Source organism: Thermothelomyces heterothallicus, assembly GCF_042370625.1.
Source record: "Thermothelomyces heterothallicus CBS 202.75 unplaced genomic scaffold P884_scaffold_29, whole genome shotgun sequence".
Classification (NCBI taxonomy): Eukaryota; Fungi; Ascomycota; class Sordariomycetes; order Sordariales; family Chaetomiaceae; genus Thermothelomyces; species Thermothelomyces heterothallicus.
The window spans coordinates 388,533-400,626 of NW_027192590.1; the positions used below are offsets into that span (position 1 = coordinate 388,533).

General features: G+C 53.8%; 5 protein-coding genes across 5 annotated transcripts; 3 read left to right on the top strand and 2 right to left on the bottom strand.

Moving 5' to 3' along the window:
• Positions 1-480: 480 nt before the first annotated feature.
• P884DRAFT_272629 (uncharacterized protein) lies at positions 481-1,531 on the top strand (the record flags this gene model as incomplete). The annotated part of the gene is made up of 2 exons (XM_069442538.1): positions 481-777; positions 848-1,531. 2 exons carry the CDS (start codon positions 481-483, stop codon positions 1,529-1,531), a joined length of 981 nt encoding a protein of 326 aa, XP_069294408.1.
• Positions 1,532-3,057: 1,526 nt separating this feature from the next.
• On the top strand, positions 3,058-4,336 carry P884DRAFT_264101 (xylose isomerase-like protein). The gene is made up of 2 exons (XM_069441818.1): positions 3,058-3,985; positions 4,059-4,336. The coding sequence occupies exons 1-2, from the start codon at positions 3,126-3,128 to the stop codon at positions 4,246-4,248; spliced, it is 1,050 nt and encodes a 349-aa protein (XP_069294409.1). The 5' UTR covers positions 3,058-3,125; the 3' UTR covers positions 4,249-4,336.
• A 172-nt stretch (positions 4,337-4,508) lies between these two features.
• P884DRAFT_332298 (uncharacterized protein) lies at positions 4,509-5,130 on the bottom strand (the record flags this gene model as incomplete). Its single annotated transcript, XM_069445776.1, has 1 exon — positions 4,509-5,130. Exon 1 carries the CDS (start codon positions 5,007-5,009, stop codon positions 4,509-4,511), a length of 501 nt encoding a protein of 166 aa, XP_069294410.1. The 5' UTR covers positions 5,010-5,130.
• Positions 5,131-6,630: 1,500 nt separating this feature from the next.
• Positions 6,631-8,382, top strand: P884DRAFT_315342 (major facilitator superfamily domain-containing protein; the record flags this gene model as incomplete). The annotated part of the gene is made up of 2 exons (XM_069445265.1): positions 6,631-6,699; positions 6,784-8,382. 2 exons carry the CDS (start codon positions 6,631-6,633, stop codon positions 8,380-8,382), a joined length of 1,668 nt encoding a protein of 555 aa, XP_069294411.1.
• A 723-nt stretch (positions 8,383-9,105) lies between these two features.
• P884DRAFT_302814 (uncharacterized protein) lies at positions 9,106-9,885 on the bottom strand (the record flags this gene model as incomplete). The annotated part of the gene is made up of 2 exons (XM_069444973.1): positions 9,106-9,789; positions 9,862-9,885. The coding sequence occupies 2 exons, from the start codon at positions 9,883-9,885 to the stop codon at positions 9,106-9,108; spliced, it is 708 nt and encodes a 235-aa protein (XP_069294412.1).
• Positions 9,886-12,094: the final 2,209 nt, after the last annotated feature.

Here is a 12,094-nt window from a genome sequence, read left to right on the forward strand (position 1 = left end):
GTGTAGAGGGGTAAGGCAGTGCCGCGTGGTGCAGGGGCCCCAGGGAGGAGACGCCAACTGCGCGCCTCCTGCAGCCGTGGATTTACTCTGTAGCGAGGGACCCGCTTCTAGCATTTGCCATGGCACCACTCGGTACATACATCGCCTGCTGGAACAGCGGTCAACGATGCCCGATCGGCGCAGATGCCATGGCACATTGCTGCTGCTGCTGCTGCTGCTGCTGCCCGAGAGGTGCCAACCACTGTCCCTTACTCGTTCCCGGTCGATCTTCCGAATCCAGTCCGACGCGAGCCCCGGGGCCATGAGCTAGTTTGCTTAAGAAGGCGTCGGGGGCCAGCATGCTCCCGCTCTCAGAGGACGTCTTGACCCCGAGTCGTCCTCAACTTTCATACTCAACCGAAGAGAAGCAAACCAGAAGTCGCACATCCCCTCTAACACCCTGCAACACTACAAAAGCCTAATTACCTAGTCCCTCACACCATGGCCGCTGCTGTCGCTGTTCCCCTGTCCACCATCAACAGCGAGCTCGGCGGCGTGCTACCCCCCAGCGCCGTCGTACAGCACTCGCCTCGCCATGGCCGGAGCCGAGCGATGAGCATGAAGGGCAAGGGCGGCCGGCAGCGCGGCTACAGCGTGGTGGAGGACCGGGACGTGATTATCGCCAAGGCTCTCATGTTTGTGGTCAAGCGGGCCATCCAGAAGGAAGACGTCGAGGAAGGGGATGAGGGGGAGTATCTCGTGGCCGACCCCGAGGGCTGGGTCAGCGTCGCCGATGTGGTATGTGTTGCCGATCATGACTGCTCCGTGCCATGGCCAAGGACCTAACTTAGCGCCCGACTCCCGCCAGCTCGCGCACTCTCGGCTCTCCGCCCTGGGGGCCACCTTTGACGACATCCGACGGGTCATCGCCAACGCGCCCAAGCCGCGGTTCGACCTGCGCAAGGCTTCCAACGCGGACGCCGAACCCGAAGACCCGGCCGCCTGGCAGGTCTCTCGCATCACCCACAAGGAAACCACCGCGTCTCCGGTGCCGGTTGGGGACAAGCTCACGGCCGACTCGCCGGACCTGCCCGAGTTTGTCATCTACGAGACCTCGTATCAGAGGTACCCCCTCCTCCTGGCGCTGGGTGCCATCACCAGGGCTCCAGGCGGCAGCGAATACCGCGCTTTCGTGCCCGTGACGGTGGACGAAGAGGGCAACGAGTCGCGCCAGCACGCCGGCGCCGGGGATGCTGCCGAGATCAGCATCTGGATTCACCTGCGCACGGCTCTGCAGGCGGAGCCGTCCATCGCGTGGAGGCGCAGCGAGAGCGGCGCCATCGTCACGGCTGACGACGTCCCAAAGAGTCTCTGGAACAAGGCCATCGCCCGGCGGCCCGAGATTGGCATCCTGTTCGAGGACGGCGAGGTCCGCAAAGAGGTCCCCGCCAATCTTCGCGGGAAGGGAGCCAAGGGCAAGACTCGCAAGGGCAAGGGCGCCCTGAAGCAAGAGAGCAGCGGTGATGACTCGGGCAGCGCCAGCGAGGAGTAATTAATCATCTTAGACTGTCAAGCGCTATGGGATATTGCTTCAGAGAATACTTATTGCATGAAATCCACAAATCGGTACCGCGGCGGATATGGCATTCCTCAATCAAAGAGATCATAAGATATCATCGTCTGGTTATTAATTATAGCTAGTTATTGCCAGACAGTCTGATTACGACGGGCAGATAATGCTTTTCACCAGATTGCAGCACTCGTTCAATGTGATGGTCTCATGTCTATGCCTACCTATCTTGCTTTCCCCGACCTTGCTCTCGACTCGGCATAGCGAAGAGAAGACGTGTCATCCCAGGTTTGTCCTTCCCGCACTGACAAGGGGGTTACACGGCAGTTTAGTGTTTTAGGCGTTGCTGCAAGGGACAACCGCTCCTGCTGCCTAACTTCTTGCTGCCGTGCGCCGTTGGCCTTGGCCTGATACACGGCGTCACCCGAGAATGTGAGAGCACCAGGCTACCAGTATACAAAATCTGGGTTGCACACTTGATGGTATGCCGGAGCACTAGTCTAAAACTCTAGGCCTCCGTCAAGGCAGGATTTCCGATGTAACAGCTCCCCGACGGCGAGTAAAAGCGATAGCTACGTTGTAATTAATTATTAATTAATTAGTCTTGCCAGCCGCCTCCCGTCTACAAATAAAAGAGCGTCCTTAGAAATTAATATACTGATTGCGCTGGTCGCGAGCAGCACGAAGGTAGCAACGGTGGTTTTGGCCCGGAATCTCGTCTCAGGTTGCCTAGCCGGCCAAATAATACCAGCACTGAGACCATGGGCTCCTTGAAATCGCATATGATAGCTCACACGACTGAAGGATGCTGTCACTTGGTCGCCTCGTGGGGAAGAAAAGTATCTATACAAATTTCCCTCGATGAACATGGTAACACCGGTCCCCAAAGCTCCATTGGATCAATCAGTCTGAATAAGTGATTTCAGGGTATGTAGAAAGCGCGTTCCCCACCCACCACGCAGGTGCCACGAGTGATCACTGCCGGCAGGATCTTGAACGCACCCCGTGTTCCACAGCGTTGGGGTGCAAAGTACGGATTGCGCTTGCATGAATGCGATGTCCGAAACATTGTGCGCCGGTGCGTTAGATGCCAAGAACCGTGTCCGGCCTAGGAAAGAAGCGCCCGAGGATGCAGCTATAACATTGGGGCCTGAGCGGATTAATTATTACGTGGACTTCTGAGGCATCATCTCTGCTCATCTCTACTGTGCTCCTGGCTTCCATCTGGATCTAACGCGCCATCAATCAATCATGATTATCCTCTTTTTCTCTGCCGGCTCTCCTGTGCTTTCTGCAACGAGATCTGCTGCACCCTTTTTGGGTCCTTTCGCTCGCTGACATCATGAGACGAGCTAGTGTGACGCAATGACATGCTCCTCTCCCGATCTTGCTGCAAGCTCCCGCGGTACTACCACTTATTACAGGCATTGGGATCAGAGTATTCTCGAGCGATATCGGCGTCAAATTATGAACGAGACGATTTTGTTTATTTTTTTTTCTCAAAGAAGGAGAAAAAATTGTGTGAAGTCTGTTGACACCAACCATTTCCCTCTCCGGCCTGCCCACATCTGCCGCCATGGACCCTCCATTGCAACGCTCATGTTTGACCCGTCACCCTGTCGCATTTGCTTCGTGCTCCATCGGTTTGCCTCGGCACACTCTCCATCAAAAGATCGAGGCTATCAAGGAGGCAGGCTTCGATGGAATCGAGCTCTCATTTCCGGATCTCCAAGCGTTTGCCAACCGGCATTTTGGGCGTGACATCGCCGAGGATGATTATCGATCGCTGTGCGAGGCCGGCAAGGCGGTAGGGACCATGTGCGCGGGACACGGCCTGCAGGTGCTCGTCCTGCAACCCTTTTCCAACTTTGAGGGGTGGCCGGAAAGCAGCGAGGAGCGCAGGGAGGCCTTTGCCAGGGCGGAGGCGTCGATCGACATCATGGCGGCCGTCGGGACCGACATGCTCCAGGTCGGGTCGTCCGACTCGCCGGCCATGTCGCGGGACCCGGACCAGATCGCCGCCGACCTGGCGCGGCTGGCAGACATGCTGGCCGCCCGGGGGTTCCGCCTTGCCTACGAGTACTGGTGCTGGGCCACCTGCGCGCCGACCTGGAAGGATGTCTGGGCCATTGTGCAGAAGGCCGACCGGCCCAACATCGGCCTGTGCCTCGACACCTTCCAGACGGCCGGGGCCGAGTGGGGAGACCCAACAACGGCATCCGGGAGGATTGAAACGGGAGGAGTGACGGCAGAGGAGCTCTCGCAGCGGTATGCTGCCAGCCTCGCCGAGCTTTCCCGCACCGTGCCGGCCGACAAGATTTACTTTCTCCAGATCAGCGATGCTTACCGCCTCGACCCTCCGCTGGATCCCACACCGTCCTCGACCTCTGGTCTCCGGCCTCGAGAGCAATGGAGCCACGAGCACCGCCCGCTGCCGTATGTGTGGACCATAATAAATCGTGTTACTTTACGAGTTTGTGACGCAAAGGTGGCTAACGGACCGACCAAGGTATGACGGCGGGTACCTGCCCATCAAGGAATGTGTACGGGCGGTGCTCGCGACCGGGTTCAGTGGTTGGATGACCATCGAGGTGTTCGACGGCAGATTCGAGCACAAGTACGGCGACGACATGAGACGGTTCGCCAAGAAGGCAAAGCAGGCCTACGAGCGACTGCTCAAGGAGGCTAGGGCCGGTTGAATGATATCTCGTGGCGATTTTCCTTTTTTTTCCCCATTCCTTTCCTTTTTTATTTTTCTTATGTACGAACTATTTACACCAAGCCCCCTAAACTGGTCACACCATAAGCTCAGAGCTTGGGTAACCTTGGGTACGTATATTATTAATTGTACAGAATGTGGTGCGCGTCACTGAAGCCGACGTCATATGTTCTCTTCCGCCTCCGCCCTCTTATTCCCATCCCCACCATCCAACTCGCAGATACCCCGACATCCCCTCCCTTACTCGGATTTCTCGAGACACAGCTGCATGGTGCAGCCGCCGTCGGGAGGAGCGCAGAGGCCGCAGCGCTCGTTGCAGCAGACCAGGCCCTCGGCGCACACCTTGTTGCCGCACACCTTTCCGGCGGGCAGGCAGAGCTGCTTGGTGCAGCCCTTTCCGGGCTCGACGCAGATTCCGCAGCTCTCGTTGCAGCACTCGGTGCCCTCCTTGCACCGGGCGGGGCCGCACTGCGTCGTCTTGTCGTCCTCGCGCGGTGTGACGACGGGCGGCGCCGGCGACGACTTGGTGCAGGCCTGCATCGTGCACTTCATCCCCGGCTTGACGCAGATGCCGCAGGACGGGTTGCAGCAGGTCAGGCCGGCCTGGCAAATCGTGTCGCCGCACTTCTGGCCCGCAGCGACGACCGAGCTGTCGGAGCCGAGCCCGACCGGGTTGCCGTTGACGCCGGCGGCGGCCAGGACGGCCAGCAGGAGAGCCCGAGAAAGCGAAAAGGCAGTCATTGTGGGCTTGATGGCTAATCGGTTGGCTTGCTTGGTTGCCGGCTTAGGTAGCTATGTACTTGTGTTGTTTCTTGACCGTTGCTCGGACGGGTCATAAATAATTATCCGATGATGAGACTTTGCTGCCGGTGGCGAAGCTGCTCTGGGAGCACAAAGGGGGGAGGCCCAGCATCCTTAAGTACACTACACTACACCAGCGGTCTCACTCGCCACCACGGTCCCAGATTCTCGTTCATTCGATGGCCAGGGGCCTGCTCTAGGCGTATTAGGTTTAAGAAGCTGTCCTGGAACGGACCATAAGTAGGCCAGCGGAATGAAGCCACTATTTCCTCGCTTGGTGACTTCGTTAGGGAAAACAACAAAAAAAAGGACGGAGCTTGTGCCAGAATTAGAAACACAGAAACAGATAGACCATGTGGCGTCGTCATTCCTGTCATTTGTTCCAAATAGCCTATGACGGGGAGTGAGTCTGCGGTGCCAAGACGAATGCCCAGATGTCGGCTCCTGGTTTGCTACAGTCTTGGAGACATGGTAATGACAGAACTCGGAATGCAACATCCCGAATTGACACAAACCCAGCGAGTCTGCATAACCGTTTGTCTGGTTGCCCAGCTCGTATTAATAAAAGAAAAGCTCTAAACGCGCAACGGTCGGCACACCGCCGTGCGCCCTGAGTGGAGATCCTTGCCCCAAAGGTATCGGCTCCTCAACTACCTGTGTGTATGTAGGTATTTTTCGGGTTACAGCTAGGATGTTGCACAAGACTCAAGCTCTTTATAGAGTCAAGCAGCCTAGTTTCTGCGGAGGGAACAAAGACCCAGGTTTCCTCTTTGGGTTAAAACGACAGCAATGGAGAGGCTGGAACGCGTGCGGATCACACGTACTTGTATAACCGTTCCACAAGTCCCCTTTAGCACTAGCAACGGACTGCCAAGATCTCAAGGGGTCCGGGCTGGCTGCGAGACCGGACCGGACTCTGACCTCGGCAACAGAAGGGCATCTTTCCGTCCGAGCAGCATTCTTCTGGTTGCATGCGCGGAGGGTCAGCAGGCGGAAACCTGAGCTGGGGTTGGGAAAGGCCGGGCCTGGACCCTGGTTGACTGAGACACAGAGGCCCCCGTCATCCGTGAGGGTGCAACGGCCGGCTGGATACAGGTCGCCCACTACCCTCCTGAGTTACCTCCATCGTGGTGGCATCGAGATATGGTATTCCAACTTGTCTCTCATCTTTGGTCTCTGACGGCATCACGGGAAGGGAGACACAGGGATGTCGGCTTGTGCACAGCAAACACATGGGTGCGACGTGATCGAGGGCCGAGAGAGCTTGTCTCGCTGTATGGCCATGTCTTGGACGAGATTCTGCCGCGTGAGAGATGCTGGCCAGGGGCCAGATCTGCCATGGTGTAGGACACCAAGCAGCGCATCGGAATGAATAGCAGGCATTTAAGGTGGAAAGAGAGATGTTGATTGCTTCAGGCTTCGCAGCGCTTTTAGTCCGTTCACCTCTGCTTGCTTTTTTTTTTGTTTCTAGAGCCCCGGAATCTTGAGAATCAGGACACTCTTGTGGGATAACTCGCGTACGAAGAGCCGCTTCAGTCAGTCCCAAGTCTGTTCAGCCGTAATGGATCCCAGGCCATCGGGAGGATGGGACTCGGAATCAACGGCCCGTTTTACCACGAGCTCGCACCTGGTTCTCGGCCGAGAGGATCAAACGGTGACCGATGGGCCTCCCGCATCGTCACACTCGTCGTCAACGACCCTTCCGTGCTCCGAGGACAAGGCACCGGCCGAGAGGGCAAGCGAACCCGAAGGTTGGGCCAGGGGCGTCGGGTTCTGGAGATGCTTTGTAGGCCTTTGCTTCCCCATCCTCCTCTCTGCCTTCGAGGGTAGCGTGGTCAGCACCGCCCTCCCGACCATATCGCGGTCTCTCGGTCTCGGCCCCAACTCGTCATGGGTGGCCACGGCCTTTCTCCTAGCCTCCATCGTCTTCCAGCCGCTGTTCGGCCAGCTGGCCGACATCTGGGGACGGAGGCACCTGATGATGGCAGCCGTGGCCATCTTCGGAGCCGGCAGCGCCATCGCCGGGTATGCCAACAGCTGCGCGGCCCTTCTGTGCGGACGCATCATCCAGGGTATAGGTTCGGGGGGGATCGACCTCTTTGCCGAGCTCATCCTCTGTGACATTATCCCCCTCAAGAAGCGAGGGCACTACGTGGCCATCAAGGCCGCCGTGTACGCCTTGGGAACGACTGTCGGGCCGCTCCTGGGCGGCGTCTTTGCCCAGACCAACTGGCGGTGGTGCTTCGGTGTCAACCTCCCCGTCTGCGTCCTCGCTCTCGTCCTCATGTGGTTCTGGCTCCGGCTCAGCAGCGGAAACTCGTGGAAGGGGCTGTCGGTACTGCAGCAGATCAGCCAGGTCGACTACGTGGGGATTCTCCTCCTCACTGCCGCCGTCGTCTTGATCCTCTGCGCCCTGAGCTTGGCCGGCACCGTCTACGCCTGGTCCGACCCGACCATCGTGGCATTCCTGGCGGGCGGCGTCGCCGGCATCGCGCTGTTCGTTTTCTGGGAACGATCTCGGTGGTGTACGCGCCCCATCATGGCACCACACGTCTTCTCCAACCGAACTACGATTGCGGCCATGACCATCACCGCCGTCCACGGGTTTATCACCTATGGCTTCCAGTTCTACCTCCCGCCCTTCTTCCAGGCCGTCCTCCGAGCCTCGCCGTCGCACTCCGGCGTCCTGATCCTTCCCTGTAGCCTCACCATTGTCGTGCTTGCCGCCGTTGGCGGGCCGCTGCTTGCCAAATTCGGTAAATACCGCCTGATGCACCTTGCGGGCTTTGCGCTCATGGGTGCGGGCCTGTTGCCCTCTATACCACTCGAGGAGTCCCGGTCGGTGGTCCTGTGGATTTCCCTGTCTTTCCTGGTCGGAACCGGGTCCGGCATCATTGTCTCGACTACTCTGCCTGCCGTCCTCGTCGAGCTCACAGATAAGGAGAACGCGGCAGCGACCGGGTCGTGGGCTTTCTTGCGAGGTCTGGGTTCCCTTCTCGGCGTTGCCGTTCCGAATGCCGTCTTCAACGCGCAGTTCTCGGCCAGCCTCCGCTCGATTAACGACGCCGTCGTACGGGCCGAGCTGAGCAACGGTCAAGCATATGAGCATGCGTCGGGAACTTTCATTGCCAGCTTGGATGCCACTGTCAGGAAGCAGGTTCTCGGAGCATTCACTGCAAGCTTCAGGTTTGTCTGGATCATCTTTCTGGGATTTGCACTGGTGGGCTTCGTTTCCGCTCTCTTGGAGCGACAGGTTCGATTGCGGAGGGACCTGGACAGCGACTATGGGCTGAAGGAGCGTGTGCGGATGTGAGGGTGCCCTTGCCTGCCTCGTGGCATCAGGGTTTCGCTGTTGTCACGCGAGAATGAAGTCAGATCCTGGTTCAACTTCTTTTATATTTTTTTGGTTACGTACCCAATAGGCAGATTGACAATACAAGAGGTAAAAACCAGAGGACGTCGATGGCGGAAACGGCCCGGGACCAGAGAGCTTGGGAAAAGACAATCCCAGTTGCCTGGAGAAAGAATCCGTAGCGAAGAGCACAGGGCGCAGGTATATTTATGTAACGGACTCGGAAAGAACAGGCGTCGTATATCAAAGTTCCTGGCGCGCCTATCCGGTTACCACGAGAGCATCGCGGTTCCGGTACATCATCACGCTCACTAGTTGCTACAGCGAGGGCAGATGTGCGATGTGCTACAATCCTGGTTAATTAACTACAGCGGTGTGAGCGCAGTAGCAGCAAGCACCGGAACTATCGTATGAGGCTCAGAAATGGTGATAACAACGCGTTGATTCTCTCCAGGTGCCGGAGGCACTGGCAGAAGCTCTGGGTCCTGAACCGCCACCAGAAATCGCCGCCAGAACTTACAAACACTACCAACTGTAAAGCTGCAAAAGCGACGCCGCAATTACTGCTTCTAGCAATTGCACGTAAGTACGGAGTAGGTTACTCGATATAGGAAGGTACGATGTGGGAAGGTGTTTATTTACCGGCCGTCAGCCGCCGAACTGTAATTACAGATAACCCTAACCCTACCACTGCTGACCTCTCTGGATGAGGTCCACGTAATCCGGCACGTTACCATCAGGTCCATCTGGAAACATTTGTTCTAGGACCGTGACAACGGCTGTGTCTGCCACCGGGATCAGGCAGGTGGTGACATAACCATAACGAGTGACCGTCACACCGGGGTGGAGTATGAAACCGCACTTCGGGATCAGGGAGGGCTCAGTCTGCATTCCCCAGCCGCCCTCCGGTAAGAAGAGAATCCTTCTGTCTGTGGAACGCTGGAGCACGCAAAACTCGCCGTCCATGATGTAGCTAGAACCCAAATTGTGGAACCATGCCCGCGTCAGTGCCACGTCGATGCCGAAAACCTCGCTATCGCTCAAGCGATCCGGGATAGATGCGCTGAGGGACGGCGCGGTCCTGTCAAGTATCGAACGAAACTCGCGCCGAAATGCGTCTCGATACGGGAGTGACAGCTCGAGGTTGAACTCCCCGAGGTCGATAGGCGTTTCTGAATCGTTGGTACGGCGCATGTCAGCAGCCAAGATGCCAAGGGCAATCCAGAGGCGGCCTCGTCTCCAGAGTTGGGCGCCCACGCCAGTTGTCGCCTTGGAGCATAGCTCCAGGGTCGCGTGGTTGGCGTCCGGACCGTCGGTGATTATGTTGGCGATCCCCACGCGAAAGACGCTCGCGATCGCCGCGAGGGTCTGTGATGCAGTACGTGTCCGTGGACACGTCCATCATGTAAGGTTAGATTAGTAAGCCCTGTGGATGCCTACAAACGGTGGGTTCTTTGTGCCCATCTTCTTCTTATACAGAGCCACAGGGCCAGCAAACGTTGATAGGAGACATCGATCTTTTGAACTATTTTGACTACTACAACCAGACCTCCATCAAATGGTAGCGAGCACCGCGACCAACCATCTAGCAACCATCAGCACTAGATTCGTATCGCTCTAACGATCAGTTCAGTACCAATATCGCGATAGTTAAGCTTAGTTTCGGCGACTTAGTAACCAAACTAAGCAATTCTGTTGTAACCATCACAAAATCTCCCTATTCCTAGTGACTAAGTAACTAGGGTAGTCATCCCTATCTATCCCTCTATTCCTGGCGACTTGGCAACTAGGACAGTCATCTACCCTCCTATCTACCTATCTTCTTCTATCCTGGCGACTTGGTAACCAGGATATTCTTCTTCCTTTTAACCCCTTAAATCTATCTTTGTTTGCCCCCGACAAACGGGCTAGGCGAACCTCATGTCAATACCTAGATCTTTTCCTATAGACGATCCTCCTAGTCGTCTATATCCTCTAAACTCCCCTACTAAATAACTATCATATAAGGAACTCTCTAACTATATAGTAAGTATACTCTAAAGACGCTATGGAATACCTCCTCTAATAAGTTTATAGGTATTAGAGCCTGAACCTAGTGGTTAACTACCTTAAGAAAAGGAAGCTCCTATATAAGAGACGGAATTAGTAATAGGATTTACTAACGAATATAAGATAGAGTAAGCTAAACCTGATAAGTTTGGCGTTAATAAAGAAATACTTACTTGGCTAAACGGTAAGATAGATTTTCGATTTGCCTAGCTAGAGGCCTAAACTGACTATTTTACTAAAACTATTAAAGGATTTCTTAGCAAATTTATAAAGATATTTAATAAGAATATAGAAAAGGGTTTTACTAGGATAGACTATAGAATTATAACCTATATAGTAGAAGTTAAAGATCGACTTGCCTTCTACCTAGAAAAGGAAGTTTTAGTAATAATAATACTACTAGCTAAACGTATCAAGGAACTAGAAATATATATAACGTAGTATAGGGACGTTCTTGGCAGAGTAGTAACCTAGATAAAGGAGATAGTTAATATAATATATAGATATAAAGAAGAGGAGGATATATAATCGCTTAGTCGTTAACAATCTTCCCTTAACCTAGCTAGACTTAATACTATTATAGAGGAAGTATAGGAAGTTAGTAACCTTATAGAAAATATATATTATAATAGTAGAGCTTTTCCTATACCCCCTAAAGGCGCCGATATTAGCTATAGGTTTAATCTTGGCCGGCCCGAACGCGTATTATAGTATAGAATACTACACTTCGCGGCTAGTAGTAGCGGAGATCCTAATTCCCCTAACGATAGCAAAGACGGTAACGACGATCCCCCTAACCGCTGCTATACCCCTAATAATAGGAATAATAGGCGCCGTCGAGGTATACTACCCTTTAGTAATAATAGTGGCAATGGCAATAGACGTTATATATATAAATCTATGTACGATACTACTATAAGTATATAAAGCCGCTTAGACTTTAAGATCAAGAGGGATAATATTAGCTAGTTTGATCCTTCTTTTCCTAACCTATGATCCCTAGGTATTATTAATAATAGAAAGAACCTAGTATTTACCGATATCTATTACTTCGCTAACTATATTAAAACCTTCCTAGAAAGTGACCCCTATAGAAGTATTAAGATATAGATTCTATCCTACTTTTAAACTCTTCTCGGTAGCCTAGTAATCATCTGGTAGACTAATAAATTAAATAGTACCACGTATAGGTAACTATACGACTAAGGACTTCGATCTATCGTAGAACGACTATAGGAACGCTTTATACCTAACGCTATAACTACTACCTATAAGTTTAACAAAAGTCGCTTACGTTTAAAGGATATTACAAAGGACGAATAGGCACTTAGTTTCTTTATATAGAAGATGCTCTGTTAGATACGCTTAATATATATACTTAATAAACGTAACGACAATTGGCAAGGAGTTATAGTTTAAGTTTGGTCTACAATAGATCTATATATTAAGTAGTACTTAGATCCTCCCTAGCGATACTCCTCACTTAGAAACTATATATAATATATCAAGTAGTCTCGATCTATCGTTCTAGCGGCCGCTCTTGACCGCTACCTATACCTATAAAAGAGACCGTTCCTAGATAAGTCTTTGAGAGCCGAGAATCGCGGTCTTTTTAAGCCCTTTA